General features: G+C 41.0%; 3 protein-coding genes, 1 long non-coding RNA gene and 1 pseudogene across 9 annotated transcripts; 3 read left to right on the top strand and 2 right to left on the bottom strand.

The window, feature by feature from the left end:
• Positions 1-3,658: 3,658 nt before the first annotated feature.
• On the bottom strand, positions 3,659-6,724 carry LOC148341982 (uncharacterized). Its single transcript, XR_015842191.1, has 2 exons — positions 6,345-6,724; positions 3,659-5,151 (listed from the first exon to the last, which is right to left on the bottom strand). It is a non-coding gene; the product is annotated as an uncharacterized LOC148341982 (long non-coding RNA).
• Positions 6,725-9,541: 2,817 nt separating this feature from the next.
• LOC148341981 (uncharacterized) lies at positions 9,542-14,597 on the top strand. Of its 4 annotated transcripts, XR_015842168.1 has the most exons (3): positions 9,542-14,276; positions 14,368-14,435; positions 14,556-14,597. XR_015842168.1 is itself a non-coding variant. In XM_088288720.1 (2 exons), the coding sequence occupies exons 1-2, from the start codon at positions 10,224-10,226 to the stop codon at positions 13,734-13,736; spliced, it is 2,856 nt and encodes a 951-aa protein (XP_088144846.1). In that variant the 5' UTR covers positions 9,542-10,223; the 3' UTR covers positions 13,737-14,597. The 4 variants fall into 4 exon arrangements, 2 of the variants coding, with proteins under 2 accessions (XP_088144846.1, XP_088144844.1); XR_015842167.1 differs by having other exon boundaries at positions 14,368-14,597; XM_088288720.1 differs by having other exon boundaries at positions 9,542-10,944; positions 11,602-14,597.
• Positions 14,598-16,494: 1,897 nt separating this feature from the next.
• Positions 16,495-23,298, top strand: LOC148341979 (uncharacterized). Of its 2 annotated transcripts, none has more exons than XM_088288743.1 (3): positions 16,495-17,355; positions 17,674-17,830; positions 18,377-18,549. In XM_088288743.1, the coding sequence occupies exons 1-3, from the start codon at positions 16,519-16,521 to the stop codon at positions 18,547-18,549; spliced, it is 1,167 nt and encodes a 388-aa protein (XP_088144869.1). In that variant the 5' UTR covers positions 16,495-16,518. The 2 variants fall into 2 exon arrangements, with proteins under 2 accessions (XP_088144869.1, XP_088144868.1); XM_088288742.1 differs by lacking the exon at positions 18,377-18,549 and adding an exon at positions 22,822-23,298 and having other exon boundaries at positions 16,503-17,355; positions 17,674-17,765.
• Positions 18,942-21,725, bottom strand: LOC148341980 (uncharacterized; annotated as a pseudogene). Its single transcript, XR_015840028.1, has 2 exons — positions 21,609-21,725; positions 18,942-20,799 (listed from the first exon to the last, which is right to left on the bottom strand). The product of XR_015840028.1 is annotated as an uncharacterized LOC148341980 (transcript).
• On the top strand, positions 23,158-24,477 carry LOC148341978 (uncharacterized; the record flags this gene model as incomplete). The annotated part of the gene is made up of 1 exon (XM_088288009.1): positions 23,158-24,477. A coding segment is annotated over one exon (1,047 nt), but the record flags the coding sequence as incomplete, so codon positions are not given.
• Positions 24,478-24,758: the final 281 nt, after the last annotated feature.

The following is a 24,758-nucleotide window of genomic DNA, read 5'->3' as shown; positions in this document are numbered from 1 at the left end:
AAAACTGAAGGAACTGACACTTTGTGGTAAGATGTAAATGTGATTTTGAATAAAATGTGATCAATTTAATTTTGCAAAGCTTTTTTATTGATATTAAGCCAATGTGATCATTGCCAGAATAACCAATGTGTCTAAGTGATGATGATTTTTTTGTGTTTACATCAAACATGTAAATGAAATCAATTGCCTTTGCCTGGAACAACATTTGTTAACGTTATGCTTTTCAGTTGTCTTTTTAATCGCACCTAATGGAAAATGTGTGAGAAGAAATGGTGCTGATGAAATCGGTACCTTCCACAGTCATCAATAAAATCACTTGCTCAACTGGCCTTTTTTCTGAGCCTTTGTGTTCGTGGAGTCAATTCAAAGTCTAATATCGAAAACAGTGTCAGTGTGAAAATGTTGGTTTTTGATTGCAAAACTTACATTCATGAATAAAAACCTAGCCCTATGTATTAAGATAAGATAAGATAAGATATCCTTTATTAGTCCCACAATGGGGAAATTTGAGGTGTTACAGCAGCAAGGATATAGATCACACAGAGTCGGCGGCGTAATGTAGCCGTTAATGTATAACATTAGCAGCAGACATTCATAAAAAGCATGCAAATATACACAGTATAAACGTATCTAGTGTAAGGAAACACTCCTAATGCCTGTCTATTATACAGAGGGGGAAACGCTGTAATGATAAAAAATACTGAATGATTGAAAATACTGCAATCATAAAAATACTGCAATGATAAAAGTACTGTGATGGTAAAAAGTACTGCAACGATTGAAAAATACTGCAATGATAAAAGTACTGCAATGATAAAAGTACTGTAATAGTGAACGTCCTGCAATGGTAGAAATGCTGCAGTGATAGAAGTACTGTAATAAGAATACTGTAATGGTAAACAAAATACATCATTGGTCAATATTTAAGTACACCATTGGCTGAAAGTACAGTATTAGTATTAGCAAATAAATTATGAAAAAAAAAAATCTTCAGCACCACTTTTCTAAAAGAAACAGAAAACAACATTTTCCCACTTTAAAGAAAAGTCTTTATAAAGAAATAAACTGACAAATTTATTGAAGTACTTCCAAAATGTCCTTGAGTATGAGCCGATCCAAAACGGGTGTTGAACTGTCTCTGCGTGGGTTCCACAAAAAGAGCAACTCTTCCGGCGTCTCTCTCCTCTTGGGTACGAAACACAGTTTTACGCTTAGGATGCAAACTGTGCCACAATTATTTACCAATCAGGAGTCGGACACTCGGGCTAATTCTGATTGGCTGTTTACTGTCCAATCGCATTTTACAACAGTACGACATCCGGGAAGACTCAAACACAGTCGATAGAAGGGTCTTCTGCATTCTAACATGCTGCTCTTATTGTTTTTGTAAAAATTCAAATGTTTTTTTTTTGTTTTCAAATATCTTTATTTGGTTCAATAAGATTGTCCCTTGAGATCTATATGCTTCTATAAACGTTTTTGTTTGTATTATCTATTCATTTATCTTTAATAAGCAAACGTCACCACTCGGAGTTGTACATTTGCGTCTTCGTTGGTAGATGGCGCCATGGTACTTTTTTTTATCGATACGCAAACAACTTTGGAACATATTGAATACAAAAACTGTATTGTTGAACAACAAAAATAAGGAAAGGAAGAAAAAAGAAAAAACAATGTGAGGATGTCGTCCATTAAAGTTGAAGTATAGTTAGTGTAGAGAAGGACATGGACTTTTTGGTTACAATTTAATTTCACTTGCAAAACATTTCATCCGGGCGGCACGGTGGCCCGACTGGTTAGCACGATGGCCTCACAGTGAGAGACATCATCGGGCGTGGGTTCAATCCCGGCTCCGGCCAGCCTGTCTGGAGTTTGCATGTTCTCCCCGTGCTTGCGTGGATTTCCTCCTGGTACTCCGGTTTCCTTCCACATTCCAAAAACACACTCTAAATTGCCCCTAGGTATGAGTGTGAGCGCAGATGGATGTTCGTCTCTGTGTGCCCTGCAATTGGCTGGCAACCAGTTCAGGGTGTCCCCCGCCGACTGCCCAAAGATAGCTGGGAAAGGCTCCAGCACCCCCCGCGACCCTAGTGAGGAGAAGCGGTACAGAAGATGGATGGATGGATGGAATATTTCATCCATTGATGTAAATACCTCAAGGCGAAGCCCCAAATCAACAGTTGGATGAATGACCTCAAGTTATTAAAAAAAATCATTGCATGTCATGACGAACAAAAATGCCCAGACACTATTTTTAACGGAACGTTTTGCTCTTCTTGATATAGATCCTTTAGATTGAGTTTACAACAATATTTATTCAATTATTTTAACATGTAAAAAATATACAATATTTTTAAATACTTTTTATCTCAATCTTGAGTATTTGTCAAAATATTTGCTCATTTAAATATGTGCCCAAATATTTATTGAATTAATTTATTACTTAAAATTTGATATGAGAATTTTTTTTATCTTTCAAAATTAGGATTCCTAAATTTGTTCAATATTGAATAAATGTTTCTATATGATTATGAATTTAATTTACTCTGTATGTGGTTGAGAATTTCAAATTGAAATGTTTCACTATTTTGTCATTTAAATATTAATTATTAAAAAACTATCTTGGCGTTTATTTAAGTACTTAAATATTTCATTATTTATTTCATTTCAGTATTGAGACGCGCAGCAACAGCGGCAGCAACGAACTGCGTGATGCGGATCATCTCCTTCGTGGTGACAAATAAACGCTGACTCCAGTCGCCATCAAGTTACCAACTCCTGATGTAGCGTCCAACTTAAATGACGCCACGGCAGGCTAAGACAAGGGGGTGGAAACATTGATGCGCATCCCAACTGGCATGACTGTCTTTAGAGGCGCATCCATAGCGGAAGCAAATGACAGGCACTTACTTGTCATTCATTGTCGCTCTCTTTGGGTGATCATATCTCTCTCTCTTTTTTTCCGCAACAAGAGTTGGCCGACGTTCGACGGTTGTTTTACTCTCAAATCCAGTACACGTTGCGCTCACAGTTGATGATTTTTATGCTGAATTGTACGGTCAGCAAAAGGTTTCTTCCCCATGCTCACCCCACCACACGATCCAAACCAAACAACCACTACCCACAGGTGAGTGCACCTACTAATAAGAAAAGACGCCCCCCCCGTGACACCACCAATCACAGCGAAAGTGGAGTGTGCGCACGGTTGGTGCGTGCACAACACACGAGGCTTCTAGCATTCGTATCTGTGGCTGGTTGTGTGGTCATAATGTACGTGTGGTCTGAGACTGTGACTGGTGTACAAATAGTGGAGGCGTTTCTAGGAAGTCTGGTGTATACTCTTAATCCGCATCGCCACCAGATCTCATCTAAAGTTTTTGCATCGTCTGAAGCTGGGATGTCTATAGTTTCATTACAATGTGTAGGGTCGACTGACATGTAAAAATTAATACCTGCAAGGTTTACACATACAAACTGATTACATAAGGTTACTTGAGGTTAATATGGTCTTCAGCTTATTTTACAGCTCCTACACCTGACATTCCAAAACCTTTGAGAGAAACTGAGACGATTTGCCTTTCTCTGTCTGGTTCTTTTTATAGTTCAACTTCGAGTTCTGTTTTTCACCTTTTCACACAGCTAAATGAAGGCCAGTGGAGCAAGTGGAACAAGTGATTTTATTGATGATTGTGGAAAGCACCGATTTCATAAGCACCGTTTCTTCTCACACCTTTTCCATTAAAGTACGATTAAAAAGACAACTGAAAAGCATAATGTTAAAAAATGTTGTTCCAAGCAAAGGCAATTATTTTCATTTACATGTTTGATGTAAACGCCAAAACAAATCATCATCACTCAGACACGTTGCTTCTTCTGGCACGGATCAGATTGGCTTAGTGTCAATAAAAGAGCTTTGCAAAGTTAAATTGATCATATTTCATTCAAAATCACATTTACATCTTACCACAAAGAGTCAGTTCCTTCAGTTTTTTGTTGTCTTTTTTTAAGCTTCAAGGATCGCTGCTTTTCTCACCAGCACAATCGTGTCTCGCAGCACTACGTTTAGCGGAGAATTTTTTAGCACAAACGCTGCAACTGAATGGCTTGTCTCCACTGTGTGTTCTTGTGTGGCTTGTTAACGTTGACTTTACAGAGAAGCATTTTCCACAGACTGAGCAGGAAAAAGGTTTTTCTCCACTGTGTGTTCTTCCATGTTTTGTTAAAGTTGATTTCAGAAAGAATCCTTTGCCACAAACTGAGCAGGCGAAGGTTTTTTCTCCATGTGCGTTCTTGTGTGGCTTGTTAAATGCGAATTTTGGATGAAGCTTTTACCACAAACTGAGCAAGAAAAAGGTTTTTCTGCAGTGTGTGTTCTTGTATGTTCTTTTAATCGTGACTTTAGAGAAAAGCTTTTCCCACAAACTGAGCAAGAAAAAGGTTTTTCTCCACTATGTGTTGTTGTGTGTTTTCTTAAATTAGACTTTCCAGAGAAGCTTTTCCCACAAACTGAGCAGGAAAAGGGTTTTTCTCCAGTGTGTGTTCTTGTGTGTTCTGTTAAATTTCCCTTTTGAGAGAAGCATTTTCCACAAACTGAGCAGGAAAAGGGTTTTTCTCCAGTGTGTGTTCTTGTGTGTTCTGTTAAATTTCCCTTTTGAGAGAAGCATTTTCCACAAACTGAGCATGAAAAGGGTTTATCGCCACTGTGTGTTCTTGTGTGGATTGTTAACATTGACTTATGCAGGAAGCTTTTGCCACAAACTGAGCAAGAAAACTGTTTTTCTCCACTGTGTGTTCTTGTGTGCGGTTTTAAAGACAGCTTTGAAGTTAATGAGTCAGTGTGACATGCCCTTTCACCTTTGGCTTGCCCACTGTCAACGTCATCATCATCATCGTCATGAGCGTCTGATAATGTGCCCTCATTATGTGCTGGCCCCCAGTGGTCTTCATCACCTTCTGTTGTCACGTGATGACTTGAACTGCTGCTTGTAGGCTCCGCCCCTCTGTTGTCCTCACTCTCATCCTTGTTTGCATCTTCACTCTTTATAGGGACAACGTTCAGTGGTGACTTGTTGATCTCCTCCTCCTCCTCCTTTTTGATGTGAGTCAAGTCTGGCTCCTCTTTCACAGAACGGAGATCGTTTTCACTGACGTCTGTAGGACACAAAAAGACAAACACATTTGGTTTGGTCAAGTCAAACCTCATGTGGTGACTTTGTCTTATATTGTTTCTACATGACTTGTGCCTGCCGCACACGGAGCAATGCGTGCGACCCGGTGTTAAAGAAATTACATGTCATGTTTCAAAACTATGCTTACGGGTTAATAGAAGGTCACAAAAACATGGACCTCTTAAACAGGAAAACGTTAGTTCAGTGGGAACAGAGTTGTGTCTATGCTGGCAGTTTAGCAGGAAGCCACAAAAACAGATGCGCGTCTTGAACCGTGTTCGACAGGAAACCGTTTAGCTCGCATTTAACAGAAGTGTGACCCAAACATGTCTTGCAAGCTGAAACCGTTAGAACAAAAGGAAGCGTGTGGACGGGTGTGATAAAGTCAAAGTGTGTCCATTCTGTATGAGTTTGCATTTTCAAATCTGCTTCAATAAAAATCCACATGGGTTAAGAAATCTTTGGCTTTCACTCTGGGAACTAAATGCTCCTGTGCTTGTTGGTAGAAAAGGGGGTTGTGACGTTCTCCATTTTTAAGCCCATAGTAAGCTAAAGATGCAGATGCATTCCTTGCAGCATGCGCTTGTTCACCGATGAGATCCGTGCACCCTTGGATGGATGCATTAAATGTATTTTAAATGTTTGGATGGGGTGAAACTACGCACATGTGTACAAAACAGTGCAGGGCCACCCGAGGTTCATTGACTCTCACCCGACCAAGACAGTACAAAGTTCATCAATAAATAAGACCAATATGTACTTGATTTTTAAAAAAATAATATTTTGTGTTTTATCCACTAAAATTGATCAACCGCCATTGATGTTTTCGCCGCAGTGTGCACATTTTTTAGAGTCAGGCAGAATTCCTTCCGGAAGGAATTGCTTGAAAAAGATATAAAAACCAGTAAAATGTTAAATAATCAGTTCAAATTTTATACTGGAAAAAACATGGAGTTGACCCCCCACTACTGGTTATTCTTTGGCATTTATTTTATGCACTGATTTCATTTGGCATAAACAAATGTTCAGCAAACCGGCAAGTCAAAAGCAAAAATTAAAAATAAAACGGCAATAACCTTGAACGCATTTCCCCAAACAACTTAAGGTTGCGATGCATATTTGTAACGATAGAAAGTCGTTCTATACAAAGCAAATGAGAGTAAGACGTCTACAAACCTGCTTTGTGTGGCACAACACGAAGCTGCTTGCAACCTTCGCCCAGCAGTTGAAGATGTTGCTCGTTCTCTTCTTTTATTCCACAAAGTTCCTCTTTGTACTTGGGTGTCGTTATTTCACACATTTTCAAATGATGATCCCAAAAAATTCGCACTTGATCTCTGCTTGGCGATGAGTCATGTGCCTCTTTTCGTTAGCGGCTAGCTAGCTAACAAGCTAAGCTAACTACGCCGAAAAGCATCAACGCGCGAAGATGAGGTTATCGGGACACGAAGACTTAATGAATTATGTCGTAGTCCTTTAGAGTAGCACTGGACATTCTGTGAGAAAATTACAGTCAGTTCCACACTAAATCAGAAGAATTTAGCGGTGGGTGTTTTTGTTCCGGTGTGGACAGGTCGGTGGATGTGGTCGAGGTCCTTCGGAAGCTGCGCGCTTGCTAATGACGTCATGCTTTGAGCACGTATTTTTCAAATATATTTCTTTGCCTCTGTGTTTATTTTTACCCCAGGCTCTTCTATTTTAATATATATTTTATATAATATTATAATTCGGTTGTGAATTTCTTTTAACAAAATAACTAAATTAACGGTGTCACTGATGGTGTAGTGGTACACTCGCTCGAGTTGTGTGCGGGCAGCGTGGGTTCAGTTCCCACTCAGTGATGGTGTCTATGTCTGCTCTGTGATTGGCTGGCGACCAGTTCAGGGTGTAGTGCGCCGTTCGCCCGAAGTCAGCTGGGATAGGCTCCAGCACCCTCCCGTGACCCGGATAAGCGGTGTGGATAATGACATGACATGACTAAATTAACGCCACATTGGCGAGTCAGCTCTGACGTCACTTCCTCCTATGCCCCGAGAAATCACTGCTGCAACAGCAGTGGGACGTTTGCGTTTCTCCGACCGCACTTGCAACAATGCTGTGGTTCACTCGGGCTGCAAGATTGTATGAATATAATGTCTGCATATACTAGCAGTGGCTCTCAATTATTTCACACCCACCACTACCAAGAAGAAAAAGATTCGCGCCTCCCCACCACCATTTTTTTTCTGTCTTTGTAGATTGATATTAGATTGTCAATAAAATATCCCTTAACTAAGCTAAATTGATAAGAAATATAATTTTGAGAAATATAGTGAGGATCTCGAAACTCAGTACTCTGTTGTGCGAATATTGATAAAATGATAAATATTACAAATACGTTTTTTGTATAAAAAGCTTTATTAACATTAACAAACCAAACACAGACATTAATACGAACATAATATAGAAAAGACAAAAAGAAGAGCCTGGGGGATTTAAAACAAATATTCAATTTCAATAACAAAGCAACAGCTTGAGTATGTTTACGACTCTTTTTTTTTTTTGAAAAAATGGTTACTATACTTTTTATTTTTATTTATTCATTTATTTTTATTTTTTTTAAATGGTGACGATACGGGCGGTACGGTGACCGACTGGTTAGCACGATGGCCTCAGAGTGAGAAACAGCATCGGGCGTGGGTTCAATCCCCGGCTCCGGCCATCCTGTGTGGAGTTTGCATGTTCTCCCCCAAAAACATGCATGGCAGGCCACTCTAAATTGCCCCTAGGTATGAGTGTGAGCGCGGATGGTTGTTCGCCTCTGTGTGCCCTGCAATTGGCTGGCAACCAGTTCAGGGTGTCCCCCGCCTACTGCCCAAAGATAGCTGGGATAGGCTCCAGCACCCCCCGCGACCCTAGTGAGGAGCAGCGGTACAGCAGATGGATGGATGGATGGATGGGTTACGATACAGTGTACGATTTCGGTGTTCCTTTTATTTTATGTTTAGATACTTAATGGTTGCAATACAACATTTCTGTTCATTGCTGCTGGCTCTCCACCCAAACCCAGTTTAAGTCAGACTTATGTTAAAAGTTGAGCGCACATCAAAGCAATTAATTTTAGCAATGAGCACGCTTAGCACCTCCTTGCTCGCCTCCTCGTTTAGCACGCTACTTGTTAGTGGAGTCGTTTATTTGCCATCACGTAGCTTGTTGCTGCTGCGGTGCATGGACCTAGATATAGTTCAAATAAAGTCTGTTCTGTTGCGGCGCAAGATAGCTTGGCGCAGGGCATTTAAGTAGCGGCGGAAGAAACAGGGCAGGGCAACGCTTTTTTTTTTTTTTTTTTTAAATCAGTACTGCGTGAACGAGGGGCACAAACAGCTTTGCCGAGCTCAAACTCGCGTTGTCTGAGATCGCCTTTTTTGCATCGTTCAGCTGGACTACGGCGGAAAAAAGCATGTTCCCCAGTTTAACTGCCAACATATTATTTGTCATTTAATTTATTATAATTTTATTATTCATCGAACAATTTGCAAGTTGACCTTATTGATAACTTGTGCATAGTTGTCATGCAAGTTTTCTTTTCCTATTTGTGAATCGTTTGTACATGGAACAATAGGAAAGTAATTATATTGTTTGTTGATCCGGGGATGTGTTTGAGAGTTGCACTGTTCATACTCATGCGCTCTCTACGTGGCAAGGCAAGTGCCGTCGGACATTATTGACAAGCTGAGTCTGTTGTCGGCTCAATAGGAAGTTTCTGAAGTAACTTTTCTGCCAACATTTGAAGCTCATTCCCCTCAGGATTATTGTGCAGTCATCGAGGTATGTTTTGCTGTTAGCAAATATGTTTGCACTTGATGGTGTTGCTGTGCTTTTCTTTTCATTATCTTTGTAAATATTGTATATTGCAGTTGTATATTTATATTTTTGTATGTTTTATAGTTTGACGGTGACAAATTAATAAATGTCAGCTGTGTAAGAAGATTCGAGACTGTTATGATTTTCTGACGGGAGTGAAAGTCAAACTCGTCTGCGTTGGATGGAAAAGTCAAACTCGTCTGCGTTGGATGGAAAAGTCAAACTCGTCTGCGTTGGATGGAGAAGTCAACTCGTCTGCGTTGGATGAAGAAGTGAAACTCGTCTGCGTTGGATGAAGAAGCGATCGTCTGCGCATTCTGCTCGCACGTGCTCAACGAAGGAGGACGGCGACAGAGCAAAGCTTGGAACTCAGATAAGCCTGGACACATCAGTTCACCTGTTGCTCGCTCAATTTGAGTCCATAAGACAAAGCACTTTAGTTTGTGCTCTGAAAGGTGACACAAACGAGCAGATAACAATAAGGGACTGTGTGTAGCGTGCATTATTGTTTTCCATAAGAAATAAGAATACGCGTGGATAAAGTTTATGTAATTTGTGTGTTAAACAATAAGCACCAATCAAGTGTAAAAATGTCACAAGTAGAACAGACAGAACAGCCTTTAGATATAGAAGGGTCTAAGCAGCCACTTGACTCAAAAGAAGAATCTGAGCTTGATGATTTAGAAGAGGTAAAGCAGCCTAAGAATGTTATTGAGCACGTTTGCAGATCTACCACGTAGAAGTGAAAGAGAGCGTACTCTTACAGAGAAGGGTAAAGAACTTTACCGTGTAAAAACGGAAGAGATACTACGTCGCTTTGATAGAAGTTATGAGTACTGGAAGGCCTTAATTAAGGTAGCAAAAAAATCTGTGATTCATCAGGATTCTAGTGATGTGCTTCAGAAGCATATCAGCAATATTCAAACAGAACTCTCTGAATTGAATCAAGTGTATGATGAATACCGAAAGCTAGACAGCCCCCCACATGAAGTGTGTGTCCATCTCCAATCAAGTAGTAGGAAATGCACAATCTCAAATTGCAGGAAATAAGGAAGAACTAATGTGGCCTGATGCACCCTCTGTTTTGCAACCACAGTCTGCAATACTATAAAGTCATTCACAAAGGGCGATAGTGTTCACTCAACTCAGTCTGAAGCCAAAAGAAAGGAAGCTGCTTCTGAGTATGCAGCAACTAAAGCTGTGTTACAAATAATGTCTGAGCAAGAACAACATCGAGAGAGATTGCTAGCACTTGAAGCTGAAAATAAGTCGATAGTTGCAGCACAAGAAGCAGACGCACTATCCCGCCGGCTCGAAGCTGAGAAGGAAGACGCAGAACGTAAAATAGAGGAACAGAACCATGAAGCTGTTCTCCTAAAGAAACAGCAAGAAGAAAATGCATCAAGGCAGAAGTCGGTTGATGACTTAAAAAGACAACTAGAGCGTTTAGAAGAGCTAAAACGACTAAATGCTGCTAAAGCAAAGCTTCAAGTCTACGATGAAACTGAGTCAATTACAGACCAAGGATTCAAACCTAAGCACTCTGAATCGCCCAACGTGGAGCAAGAAGTCAAGCACGCAAACCCCGTGCATTATTATACCCAACATCCATATATAACTTCAGCGATATCTCAAAGTAACTCTCCACAAGGTGACACAAAGGACCTTGTGAAGGTTTTGGCTGAGGCCATATCAGCTAACCGGCTTCCAATCCCAGAGCCCACTGTCTTCACTGGGGACCCACTCAAGTTTAGACACTGGAAGTCATCCTTTCAGACACTCATTGAGAGGAAGAATATCCCAAATACTGAGAAACTCTTTTTCCTTGAAAAATATGTTGGAGGCGGAGCTAAAGAAGGCATAGAAGGCTACTTCATGAGTGACTCTGATGATGCATATCAAGCAGCATGGGATTTGCTCCATGAACGATATGGTAAACCTTTTGTACTTGCCAAAGCGTTCCGAGACAAATTACATTCCTGGCCTAGGATTGCTTCAAAGGAGACTGGGGAGTTGAGGAAATTTGGAGACTTTTTGCGTAGTTGCGACTCTGCTATGACGAGAAATGACAGTCTAAGTATACTGAACGATGGGATAGAAAATCAGAAGCTCAGCGCTAAGCTACCGGACTGGTTATGCACCAGGTGGAATCGTAAAGCTACTCAATATCAACTTGAGCATGACAAGTTCCCTAACTTCAACTACTTTGTTACATTTCTGACAATGGAAGCAAGCATTGCATGTAATCCAATTACATCATACCAAGCTATACATCAAGGCGGACATGAAAAGGGAAAGGTCAAGAGTCAGACTGAAGAAGGATACAAGAAGTGTTCCGCAGGTGCTAATGCGCTCAGAACAAACGCTAGTGAAAAGATCATATTAACATGCATGTTTTGTAAGAAAGCAGGACATTGTATATTCAAGTGTCGCAAATTCATAAAGGAACCGGTTGAAAACAGAGTAAAATATGTCAAGAGTGAAAAACTATGTTTTGGCTGCTTGAAACCTGGCCATTTATCTAAGAACTGTAAAAAACGAATGGTTTGCGAAACCTGTTCTAAGCGACACCCTACATGCTTACACGCAGATCGCTCAAAGAAAGACCAAGACCCTCAAGAAGACCAAGAATCAACGCAAGAGCACAAGGAAGCAAGCGAAGAAACAAAATCACAATTAACACAGAAAACTGATGACGTTGCTGAAGCGACAGCGCACAGCCACAGAGTTGTTCAAGATGGCAATAACACCCAGACATCAGCAATAATACCAGTCTATGTGTCAACGCCTACTGACTCCAGTAATGAAGTGCTTGTTTATGCTCTTTTAGATTCACAAAGTGACTCTTCTTTCATTTTAGAAGACATATCAGATAATCTAGATGTCAACAAACAACAAGTAAAGCTTAAATTATCAACAATGTCATCGAAAAGGAAGATTGTGCACTGTAAAAGAATCAGAGACCTGCAAGTCAGAGGGATATTCTCCATGGACAGAATAACAGTTCCCACCACATACACGCGTGAGTTCATCCCTGCAAATAAGAAACACATTCCTACACCTGAGACTGCGAAGGCATGGTCTCATTTGGAGCATCTTACAGAGAGTATCGCTCCACCAATGGATTGTGAGATTGGTCTACTGATCGGCTACAACTGCCCACAAGCACTCATGCCCAGAGAGGTTGTGTGTGGAGAAAAGAACCAGCCATTCGCACAGAAGACTGACTTAGGCTGGAGCATAGTGAGCTATGGTGAGCTTGGCGAGTATGAAGATGATGCTATAGGATTGAGTCACCGCATCATTGTACGACAAGTGACACCCAAGCCCAAACCAGCAGTTAAGCTCAAAAGTGAAGTGCACTTTGTCTGCAATACTCGGATCAAGGAAGTTTTCACTCCAGTAGATTTCCTAAGAGTACTGGAGTCCGACTTTAGTGAAAGAGTAGAAGAAGAGACACTTGTCTCTCAAGAGGATCTCAATTTTCTTACCCAGCTAAAGGAAGGCATCAAACATAAGCAGGATGGTCATTATGAGATGCCCCTCCCGTTCAAACAAGAAAGACCAAATCTTCCTAATAACAAGTCATATGCTGCGCAGCGTTTAAAGAGTCTAGAGAAGAGGCTTAAGAGAGATCAGAAGTACTGCTCAGACTATGTGAATTTCATGCAAGACATTATCACTCGTGGTGATGCAGAGAAGATTCCAGTAGAAGCACTGGAAAACCGGCCAGCGTGGTATATTCCCCACCATGGAGTCTATCACCGACAAAAACCTGGCAAAATACGTGTGGTCTTCGATTGCTCAGCGAGGTTCCAGAACACAGCGTTGAATGACCACCTTCTCACCGGGCCAGAACTCACAAACACTTTGGTGGGAGTACTTTGTAGATTTCGCAAAGGTCCAGTCGCTATCATGTGCGACGTGGAACGAATGTTTCATCAGTTCCATGTAAGACTTGAAGACCAAGATTATCTGAGATTCTTTTGGTGGGAGAATGGGGATCTAGAGTCACCACCATCAGTCTTTCGTATGCGAGTGCATCTGTTCGGTGCAGCTTCTTCCCCTGGTTGCGCCAATTTTGGTCTTAAACATCTAGCCACTGAAGGGCAGGGGGAATTTAGCCATGAGACAGTGAAATTCATCCAGCGAAATTTTTATGTGGATGATGGATTGGTAAGTGTCACATCCGACACTGAGGCAGTTCAGCTCATCAAGGAGGCTCGACAGCTTTGTAGCTCAGGCAAGCTCAAACTGCACAAGTTTGTCTGTAATAGCAGGAAGGTGATGGATACAATACCAGTTGAAGAGCGTTCAGAAAGTGTCAAAGAACAGGACATGACTTTAGGAGAACCGCTTATGGAAAGAGCGCTCGGAGTTCAATGGTGTGTTTTTTCTGATGATTTCCAGTTCAGAGTTACAGTCAAGGAACACCCACTGACTAGAAGAGGAGTTTTATCCACAGTGGCATCCATCTATGACCCCTTAGGGTTCGTTGCCCCTTTCATTCTGTTAGGGAAACAGATCTTACAACAAATGTGCCGAGAGAACATCAGTTGGGACGAGCCACTCACAGAAGGCCTCAGAACACAATGGGAAGCGTGGCTACAAGATCTACAAAACCTGTCCCAAGTAAAGATCAGAAGGTGCTTCGTTCCATTGCATTTCTCAGAAGGATCCAAGTACGAGCTTCACCACTTCTCAGATGCTAGCATCATAGGATAAGGGGAAGATTGCCAGAGTAGCAGATATTTATCCAAGTTCAGATGGAAGAGTCAGATAGGTAAAACTTCAGCTCAGTGACTCTTCATTAGACAGCCAAGGCAAACGCATTAAGAAGCCAATCTATCTAGATAGGCCTGTACAGAAGACAGTACTTTTGCTTGAGGCAGAGGAGTAATTAGTTGTTTCATAAAACACTCTGTTAAGTGTTGAAAGAAAAGTAAATCACATAGCTGTTGTGATTTGGTGGGAGTTTAACTGCCAAAATATTATTTGTCATTTAATTTATTATAATTTATTATTCATCAAACAATTGGCAAGTTGACTTTATTGATAATTTGTGTATAGTTGTCATGCAAGTTTTCTTTTCCTATTTGTGAATCGTTTGTACATGGAACAATAGGAAAGTAATTATATTGTTTGTTGCTCCGGGGACGTGTTTGAGAGTTGCACTGTTCATACTCATGCGCTCTTTACGTGGCAAGGCAAGTGCCGTCGGACATGATTGACAAGCTGAGTCTGTTTGGTCGGCTGAATAAGAAGGTAAACTTTCCCCTGTAAGATTACAGGTTAATATCCTGCTGGTTTTGTGTCTATAGTGGCAATGGTTAATATTTTCCGTTCTAATTGTCAGTTTCTGAAGTGACTTTTCTGCCAGCATTTGAAGCTCATTCCCCTCAGAATTATTGTGCAGTCATCGAGGTATGTTTTGCTGCTAACAACTATGTTTACACTTGATGGTGTTGCTGTGCTTTCTTTTCATTATCTTTGTAAATATTGTATATTGCAGTTGTATATTTATATTTTTTGTATGTTTTATAGTTTGACGGTGACAAATTAATAAATGTCAGCTGTGTAAGAAGATTCGAGACTTGTGATGATTATCTGACGGGAGTGAAAATATCTTTGCTGCTGTAACACCTCAAATTTCCCCATTGTGGGACTAATAAAGGACATCTTATCTTATCTTATCTTATTTTGTGGCAAGAGTTTCTCTCAAAAGTCAAGTTTAACAAGACACACAAGAACACACAGTGGTGAAAAACTTTTTTCCTGCTCAGTTTGTGGCAAAAGCTTTTCTGTAAAGTCAAGTTTAACAAGGCACACAAGAACACACACTGGAGAAAACCCTTTTTCTTGCTCAGTTTGTGGCATGAAATTCGTTAAAAAGTCAAATTTAAAAAGGCACACAAGAACACACACTGGAGAAAACCCTTTTTCCTGCTCAGTTTGTGGCATGGAATTCGTTAAAAAGTCACATTTAAAAAGGCACACAAGAACACACACTGGAGAAAACCCTTTTTCCTGCTCAGTTTGTGGCATGAGTCTCTCTCATAAGGCGCGTTTAACAGAACACACAAGAACACACACTGGAGAAAAACCCTTTTCCTGCTCAGTTTGCGGAAAAAGTTTCTCTCGAAAGTCTACTTTAGTAAGGCACTCCAGAACACACAGTGGTGAAAAACCTTTTGCTTGCTCGGTTTGTGGCAAAAGCTTCTTTTTTAAGTCAAATTTAACAAGTCACGCAAGAACACACAGTGGTGAAAAACCTTTTTCCTGCTCAGTTTGTGGCAGAAGCTTCTTTGAAAAGTCAACTTTAACAAAACATAGAAGAACACACATTGGTGAAAAACCTTTTTCCTGCTCAGTTTGTGGCAAAAGCTTCTTTTTTAAGTCAAATTTAACAAGTCACGCAAGAACACACACTGGAGAAAATCCTTTTTCCTGCTCAGTCTGTGGCAAGAGTTTCTCTCTAAAGGCAAATTTAACAAGCCACACAATAACACACAGTGGTGAAAAACCTTTTTCCTGCTCAATTTGCGGAAAAAGTTTCTCTCGAAAGTCACAATTAACAGCGCACTCAAGAGCACACACTGGTGAAAAACCTTTTTCCTGCTCAGTTTGTGCCAAGAGTTTCTCTCAAAAGTCGCATTTACGAAGCCACACAAGAACACACAGTGGAGACAAGCCATTCAGTTGCAGCATTTGTGCTAAAAAATTCTCCACTAAACATAGTGCTGAGAGACACAATTGTGCTGGTGAGAATAGCAGCGATCCTTGAAGCTTAAAAAAAATAAAACAAAAAACTGAAGGAACTGACTCTTTGTGGTAAGATGTAAATGTGATTTTGAATATAATGTAAATTTAATTTTGCAAAGCTCTTTTATTGACACTAAGCCAATGTGATCAGTGCCAGAAGAACCATTGTGTCTGAGTGATGATGAGTTTTTTTGTGTTTACATCAAACATTATAAATAAAATTGCCTTTGCCTGGAACAACATTTGTGAACATTATGCTTTTCAGTTGTCGTTTTGTCAGGTTTAAATGCTCTGACGCCTTTTGGGAGAGCTTACTGAAATAACTTACTAAAGGTAACAGCCGAAATAAAAAGATGGCTGAGAGGCCAGGAGGAACCAGACATGGCGTTCGTTTTCACCAGCCGGCGGGGGAAAGAGTGGGACAAAGCGGAAGCGAGCAGGCAGCTCCGCGTGACTCCTTCCTCTCTCTTCCTCCCTGATCTGCTCTGCTTTTATTAGCTTGACTCAAGAATCACCAGGAGACAAGAAATTAAAATACAATGAAAGTCTGTTTAGTCTAAACTAATCACTAGAATACGGAGCCCCTTAGGGGACACGGAAGAGAAAAAAAAAAACTTTGCGTTCCCTCGCAAAATATTTGCGTTCCCTCGCATTGTTTAGTTTTTTCTTCGAGTGAATGTTTTTTTTTTTTAATGCGCGTTTATGTACTTCCGGGTCATCTTCCGTGTAAACAAACGCAGCAAAGATGGCGTGTGTTCACCCGTGGGCGAGTTTAATTGAATTTCACTTTGAAATTGGCTTGAAATACAAAGAAATAAAATCAGTTCTGGATATTAAGCACGGTTTTCAAATAAGTGAAAGACATCTGAAGCGAGTGCTAAACAAAAAAGGATTATTTCGTCGTAAAACGTTCACTGACTTGGCAGTCCTGGTTGACTTTATTAGAGGTCAATTGCAGCACTCCGGACAGTTACACGGGTACCGATGGATGTACAGTAAATGCAGAGAACATGGACTTCGAGTCAGGAAAGAGGATGTTCGTCTGGTGCTAAAAGAGTTGGACCCGAGTGGAGTGTCCTTAAGGCAGGCAAGACGTCTGAGACGACGAAGCTACTTCTCTAAAGGGCCGAACTTTATTTGGCACCTGGATTCCTATGATAAAGTGAAGCCATTTGGAATTTGCATCAATGGGGCTATTGATGGCTTTTCAAGGAAAATAATGTGGCTCAATGCCTACACAACAAGCAGTGACCCGAAGTTGATTGGAGGTTACTACATGGGAGTTGTGCAGCGTTTAGGGGGTTGTCCTCGAATCGTTAGAGGTGATCTTGGAACTGAAAATGGCCATGTCAAAGGCTTCCAGCGTTTCCTTGTCCCCATACCACCAGGAAGCACCCTTGACAGCTACTTGGATGGAGCCAGTACCGCCAATCAAAGAATTGAATATTGGTGGGGGTTTCTTCGCAGCCAGTGTATGGAGTTCTGGTTATCACTCTTCACAGACCTTAGAGACAATGGCTTCTTTGATGCTGGATTTCTGGACAAAAGCCTCCTGCAATTTTGTTGCATGGGACTTATTCAGGTGAGTTACTACATTCCAATATAGTAATTTATTAAACGTGTATTTGTGCATATGAGAGTGTGTTAATGGAAATAACAAGGATAGGAAATAAAAAAGGATGGATAGGGGAAAGAAGATGGTGGTACGTGTGTGTGGTGGGTTTCACACAGTGAATATGAAATGACCAAGGTAAACAGAGATGGAGGAAAGGTGGGATGAAGGTGCGAGTGAGTGGCAAATAAGGAGAGAAAAGGGGCTTTATGCTGTAATTTCTTGCTCTTTAAAATTGATTTGACTGTGTAGCTTTTCCTACATCTATCTGCATATTATTTTCAACAGGATGAATTGGATGAGACTGCCCAAGTTTGGAACTCCCATCTCATTCGGGACTCAAAGAACATAAATGTCCCCAGTGGTCGGCCCAACGTGATGTATGCTTTACCTGAACTTTATGGGACAAGGGACTTCCTTTCCCCTGTTGACAATGAACAAGTTTGTTATGACCCGTGTCGGGCATGTCTGTGTTTTTTGTTATTGTTTTCGTCACCTCCCTGCCATGTGCACGTTGTTTATGTTTGTCAGCTGAGAAGGGGCGTTACCCCTCAGCACTCCGTCTCCACCAGCCACGCACCTGTTCCCTGTCAACCATCACGCACCTGATTCCCATCTGCTCCCCCTAATTATTTATCCACCCCTGGCCGACAGCTCTGCGTCGGAACATTTCTCCTGCTACGCCATTTTATGGACTTCACGACCACCCTCCTTCTCGCTCATGCCCTCGTTCATGCCCCCGCTCCTGCTCCATGCTCTTGCCCCATGCTCTTGCCCCATGCTCATGCCCACGGTCCCTTGTGTTTTGTCACGATCCTCGTCACTTGTCTTCTTTCGTTCTATTTAGTCACGTTTAGTTTGTCCACGCCACGTTGTTTGTCCTCGTTGTTTGATTCAGTTCATAAATTCCCTTTAAGTTACCCTTTCCCCTGCTTCCTCGCTTTCTGGGTCCACCTCCTCCTCGCCGACCGGCGAGCGATACCTGACAAAGTTCAACTGTGCAAAAACCAGTGTGTTTTTCGTAAGACCATGCCTTGTGATCCGGATGCATTTGTATTGTGTGCTGTGTTAATGGCCCAGTCTGATATGACTCTACCAAGAGATCCATATCAGGCTGTGAACATGTATTTGTACCTCAAAGAGGCCATCACCGCAATTCTGTAATTCCCAAGCATTACGTTTTCATTGGCCATAAAGATTCATTGTTGGTGAAACTATTTTTCCTTCCTATCACCAATCATGCGAGTATGGTATCCATATTTTCTTTTACATTCAAATTAAAATATGACATACACTTTCTGTCTTGGTCACTGACTTCAGCCACAATTTCTGAACCTAACTGCATGTTAAATAATATTTCTGCAGACAGCTGTTGTGGAATGCGCTATTTAAATAAAGTAGTATTGTATTATCCTAATTGAGATTTTAGAAACTTGCCTGTTAAAGATGATGACATAATTGTCACTCCTTGCTTTGGACAGCAGGTGGTGTCATGTGTTTAAAAAATGCAATATGTTACACTGAAATAGAACAAATTTTATTAGCAATCACAAATTCTTACAAACATCAATTTACCTGACAGAAAGGCAACGTTAGGATATCTGTTCACGAACAGCCTTTGGATGCAAATGGAATGGCAACTGGAAAAACTCTCGTAACAGAGCAAATATTTTTTTAACAATTTAGAATGTATGAACACTACATATCAACAGCAATTAACCATTCGACCCTTGATGGGCAACTCTGGGTCTTAAAAAAAGTGTTGTGAGTCTTGGGACATCTTTTTTCCCCCAATTATTATTTTTAATTATTATTTAGAAACTTCAACGGACCTTAATTAGGGAACTTTTGGGAATTTGGAGGGAAGCCGGAGTACCTGTAGAACAGCCATGCAATCATCGGAAGAACAAGCCAACTTCACACACAAAAGGACCTCAAAATTGTGGAACGTGATGATCACTCGTACAACATGCCTTTTTCAAAGCTAAATTAATCAAATCAAATGTATATAACTGCAGCACAGGATGAGAAGTTATCACATCCACCTAAAAAGTTGCATGCTCAAATCCAGTCTTCAGCCTTCTGCGTGGCATTTGGCATGTTCTCTTGACCATGTGGGTTTTCTCCATGTGCTCCAACTTTCTCCCACATTCCTGGTCCTGGTCTGGTGAACAATCCACGATGAACCCCGCTTCTCACACAAAAATAAGATGGTGCTCCATCTAACATGGAACCAATCATAAAAATAAGTGGAGCAGAAAATGTGGAAACTATGGCAGTGTATTAATGTACAAACAGAAAAGCCTACTCTCTGCATGGTGTCAGATTTAAAGAATGTCCATTTCTAAGTAGTTACTGGACAGAATGTTGTCAAACTCTGTGCGGAATTCAGGGTAAGAGCTGTATGTGCATGGTACTTCAAGTGTGGCTCCACAGGTATGGACAACAGGCCTTCTGTTCAGTCCACTTTCACTATTGAAGCATACCAGAATGTTGTCAACACAGATGACAGAGGAACCAGTCCAGAAACGCAGGATTTTTTTCAGCTTTGGTTTGATCAGCATTTTTTACATAACGTTGGAGATAGTTAAAGGTTGCTTGCTCTCCTTGAGACATCACCATCTTTGTTGTTTTAAGCAGTTGCAACACTTTTTTGCCTGTGGCCTTCTTGGAGTCATACAGGGACAACACACTTCGCTTATCTGGTAATTTGTGATGCACAAGTATCATTATTGTGGCGAAACAATCAAGTATAAACTTGGGCTCTTGTAGAAGGGCTTTATGAGCCATTGTTTGAATGGCAGGCTGTAAGCTAGTCTTTGGTGGGAGGAAATGGGAACCCATTCTTGTAAATACATCAAGCAAGTCCTCTTCATCACTTTCCTCTATTGTGCCCTGGAGGCCCTTCTCAACTGCTGATCTCTCAATGGGAGGAAGGTAGTTAAGGAATGATGATGTAAGGATGTCTACATCAACTGAGTCAATGCCATGGATGCAGGCTAACATGAAAGCTTTTGATAGCCTCACTGGCATGACACCATGGTCTAATAACCCTTTCACCCAGATCCGGCCAACCGCTTGCCATTCAGCCTCACAAAAATCTGGCCTCAGCCTTGGAACCCGCTCTATTTCCCCCTCACACTGTTCAAGAAATTTTTCCCAGAATGCAGTGTAACCTTCCCTTGACACGCCAGCATCATCAATAGCTTTTTCATTTACAAACTTAATCTTTAAATTGAATTCCATTATACTACTGTCCATAAACACTGACAAAAGATCATCAACAATCTTTATCCTACAAATCGATGCATGCCATGTAGTCCTTGGATCGCTATGGTTGTCAGGTGAGGTTGTCGGGGACAGGAGACTGCTTGAAATTGAGAGCACGTCTTGCGTTTGATTTGGTCCACTGTCCTGAAAGAATAAACATTCAAACAACAAAAATACTGTTTAGTCAACAAAGCAAAGGTGAAATGTGAAATGAACTTTGACGATAATTGTGTGAGTATCAAAATAATGCCTGATCCTATGTGTCCTATAATGCAAGTAAAAACCTAACAATAATAATAATGCATCATATTTATATAGCGCTTTTCTGGACAATTACCAGACACTCAAAGTGCTCACCATGAATACATTATTCATGCACTCATGCATTCACACGATGGTGGTGTTAAACTACGTATTTGCCACAACTGCCCTGGGCAGGTTGACAGAAGCGTAGCTGCGAGTGTGCGCCTACGACCCCTCCCGACCACCACCAAACATTCACACCAAGCCATACATTAATGTGAGTGGCTGTGGAGGACACATGATTGGATGGAGTGGGAATCGAATGGTTGTACCTCTGACCTGGCCCCTACCTCCCAAAAACCAACAGAACTACTATAAATAGTCAACTTAAAATTTATGTTAAGGATTCAAATTAAAGTGTTGCTTCAGATTATTTAACAACAAACATTTCCGAAATTATATTTTTGTTTTCAAGAAATTCACACCTTAAGCATTCTTGCAATTCTCTGGAAGTATGTTTTATATATGTGACGTCGCACAAAAACTGAATGCTGCTTCTCCATGATAATGTTCCCCTCAATCCCTGAAACTGTAAATGTAAACTGTAGGACCATTAAATGACAAAATACGATATTATATTACTTAACAGTTGTGTAAAATAAGTCAGTAGTTTAGAGAGTGTGTTTGGGGTAACTTGCAATGGAGCCTACCTGTGCAGTCACCTCTTGTTGAGTGGACTGTCCAACTTGCAAAGGCAGGTCATTAGCAGCAGGAGGGAGAGGAGGTTGTGAAGCCTGTTCGGTCCCACCTACATCCCAGAACTCTGAAGAATTAATTGAACACAATGTATTAAATGACAAACGTATTATTCGTTAAACCTCAAGTTAATGGCCTTGTCAAACAATTTATTACGCTGTTATTTAAAAGGCAAAGGTGCAAATATGTTGACATTAAGAAACACTTTATCACGTCAGCTCCGGCACCCTCCCGCGACCCAGTACAGGATAAGCGGTGTGGATAATGACATGGCATGACATTTGGAATACTGTCCAACCGACAACATGGTGGCAGATGTTTCAACAAAACCAGCAACAAAAGTTAAGTTTAATTCATCTGTCAAGTTTATGTTTGGGAACTAAAATGTTTGTTCATTTGCATACGGTTTAAATCTTAAGTTTTTCCGATGTTTAGAAGAATATGACAATGATTTGCATCGCAAATGGTGACATCTGTCGGTGAGTTGATGACAGTGCCCCACACGGCCAGCAGCCAATCATATCACAGCGGGGTGTGTCCTGTTCTTCCGCTTTCGTGCCGAACAGACTGCCATTTTCAAGCAGGGGATCCATAGTCCATATAATAGGCGAGTCGCATTACAAGGCGCATCATTTGTTTTGGGGAAGATTTAAGACTTTAAAGTGCGCCTGATGGTCGCGAAAATACGATAACCACGATGAAACTATCTCTAAATGCAAAAAGAAATACTTGTAAACATATTTCGCTTGAAGGATTCCTATTTTATCAATGACATTATGTTGCGATGGCCCCCAGTGGCCCCCATCAATATGTTCGGGTCCCACAACAGGTGTTCCATCAGACGCACACAATAGCTTGTGTGTGCTAACTTCGCTTAGCTTCCAGAAACGTCTGTGACTATGTCAGGAATGAAATCGGGCATCAGCCGCAACGTGCTTCCTTTTTAATTGCTCGTTTATCACTGTTGTTGTGCTGCTAAAGGGAGGTTTACATGGTTGGACGTAATTTTGTGAAATGCCCCCATGGTCCGGTCCAAGTTGGGGTTGCACACATTGCTCCGTATGCGGCAGGCACAAGTCAAGGTAGCACGGTAGAAACAATATAAGACAAAGTCGCCGCATGAGCTTTGACTTGACCAAACCAAATTTGTCTTTTTGTGTCCTGCAGACGTCTGTGAAAACGATCTCTGTTCTGTGAAAGAGGAGCCAGACTTGACTCACATCAAAAAGGAGGAGGAGGAGATTAACAAGTCACCAGTGAAACTTGTCCCTATAAAGACTGAAGATGCAAACAAGGATGAGAGTGAGAACAACAGAGGGGCGGAGCCTCCAAGCAGCAGCTCAAGTCATCACGTGACAACAGAAGTTGATGAAGACCACTGGGGGCCATCACAAGTACATAATGAGGACACATTATCAGACGCTCATGACGATGATGATGATGGGCAAGCCAAAGGTGAAAGGGCATGTCACACTGACTCATTAACTTCAAAGTTGTCTTTAAAACCGCACACAAAAACACAGTGGAGAAAAAAAATTTTCTTGCTCGGTTTGTGGCAAAAGCTTCCTGCATAAGTCAACGTTCACAATTCACACAAGAACACACAGTGGAGAGGAGCCTTTTTCATGCTCAGTTTGTGGCAAGCGTTTCTCTCAAAAGTCGCATTTAACCAACCACACAAGAACACACAGTGGAGAAAAACCATTTTCCTGCTCAATTTGTGGAAAATGCTTCTCTCAAAAGTCACATTTAACAGAACACACAAGAACACACAGTGGAGAAAAACCTTTTTCCTGCTCAATTTGTGGAAAATGCTTCTCTCATAAGAAGAGTTTAACAGAACACACAAGAACACACAGTGGAGAAAAACCTTTTTCCTGCTCAGTTTGTGGCAAGAGTTTCTTTCATAAGGCAAGTTTCACAAAACACACAACTGCACACAGTGGTGAAAAACCTTTTTCCTGCTCAGTTTGTGGCGAGAGTTTCTCTCAAAAGTCAAATTTAACAATCCACACAAGAACACACAGTGGAGAAAAACCTTTTTCCTGCTCAGTTTGTGGAAAGAGTTTCTATCATAACTCGCAATTACGACGCCACACAAGAACACACACTGGAGAAAAACCTTTTTCCTGCTCAGTTTGTGGAAGATACTTCTCAACAAAGTCAAATTTACAAATCCACACAAGAACACACAGTGGTGAAAAACCTTTTTCCTGCTCAGTTTATGGCAAGAGTTTCTTTCATAAGGCAAGTTTCACAAAACACACAACAGCACACAGTGGTGAAAAACCTTTTTCCTGCTCAGTTTGTGGCAAGCGTTTCTCTCAAAAGTCGCATTTGACAATCCACACAAGAACACACAGTGGAGAAAAACCTTTTTCCTGCTCAGTTTGTGGAAAGAGTTTCTATCATAACTCGCAATTACGACGCCACACAAGAACACACAATGGAGAAAAGCCATTCAGTTGCAGCGTTTGTGCTAAAAAATTCTCCACTAAACAGAATGCAGAGAGTCACAATTGTGCTGGTGAGAAAAGCAGCGATCCTTGAAGCTTAAAAAAAGAAAACAAAAAACTGAAGGAACTGACTCTTTGTGGTAAGATGTAAATTTTGATTTTGAATAAAATATGGTATATTGAATTTTACAAAGCTTTTTTATTGACATTAAGCCAATGTGATCCGTGCCAGAAGAAGCAATGTGTCTGAGTGATGATGATTTGTTTTGTTTCATGTAAAGAAAATAAATTGCCTTTGCCTGGAATAACATTTTTTAACATTATGCTTTTCAGTTGTCTTTTTAATCGTATTTAATGGAAAAGGTGTGAAAAGAAACAGTGCTTATGAAATCGTTGCCTTCCACAATCATCAATAAAATCACTTGTTCCACTTGCTCAACTGGCCTTCATTACGGCGTGAAAAGGTGAAAAACAGATCTAGAAGTTGAACGATAAAAAGAACCAGACCGAGAAACGCAAATCGTCTCAGTTTCTCTCAAAGGTTTTGGTATGTCAGGAGTTGGCAACTTGATGGCGACTGGAGTCAGCGCTGGTTTTCTCGCTGTGTTTGGCTGGCTCGTATATGAATGGTCCATTGAACAAAACTCA

This window comes from Idiotropiscis lumnitzeri, chromosome 2, assembly GCF_059441095.1.
Source record: "Idiotropiscis lumnitzeri isolate Australia: NSW breed Sydney's pygmy pipehorse chromosome 2, RoL_Ilum_1.0, whole genome shotgun sequence".
Classification (NCBI taxonomy): Eukaryota; Metazoa; Chordata; class Actinopteri; order Syngnathiformes; family Syngnathidae; genus Idiotropiscis; species Idiotropiscis lumnitzeri.
The sequence above is the reverse complement of the archived record's forward strand: the minus strand, read 5'-3'. Positions and strand labels throughout refer to the sequence as shown.

What these genes read in the sequence shown, in the direction of transcription:
- LOC148341981 (XM_088288718.1), top strand. Translation starts at nt 10,224, where the DNA reads ATGTCTGAGCAAGAACAACATCGAGAGAGATTGCTAGCACTTGAAGCT. An exon ending in ATACAAGAAGTGTTCCGCAG is followed by an intron (nt 11,353 to 11,601) that starts GTGCTAATGCGC and finishes GCTTACACGCAG; the next exon opens with ATCGCTCAAAGAAAGACCAA.
- LOC148341979 (XM_088288743.1), top strand. Translation starts at nt 16,519, where the DNA reads ATGGCGTGTGTTCACCCGTGGGCGAGTTTAATTGAATTTCACTTTGAA. An exon ending in GTTGCATGGGACTTATTCAG is followed by an intron (nt 17,356 to 17,673) that starts GTGAGTTACTAC and finishes TATTTTCAACAG; the next exon opens with GATGAATTGGATGAGACTGC. An exon ending in TGTTGACAATGAACAAGTTT is followed by an intron (nt 17,831 to 18,376) that starts GTTATGACCCGT and finishes TACCTGACAAAG; the next exon opens with TTCAACTGTGCAAAAACCAG.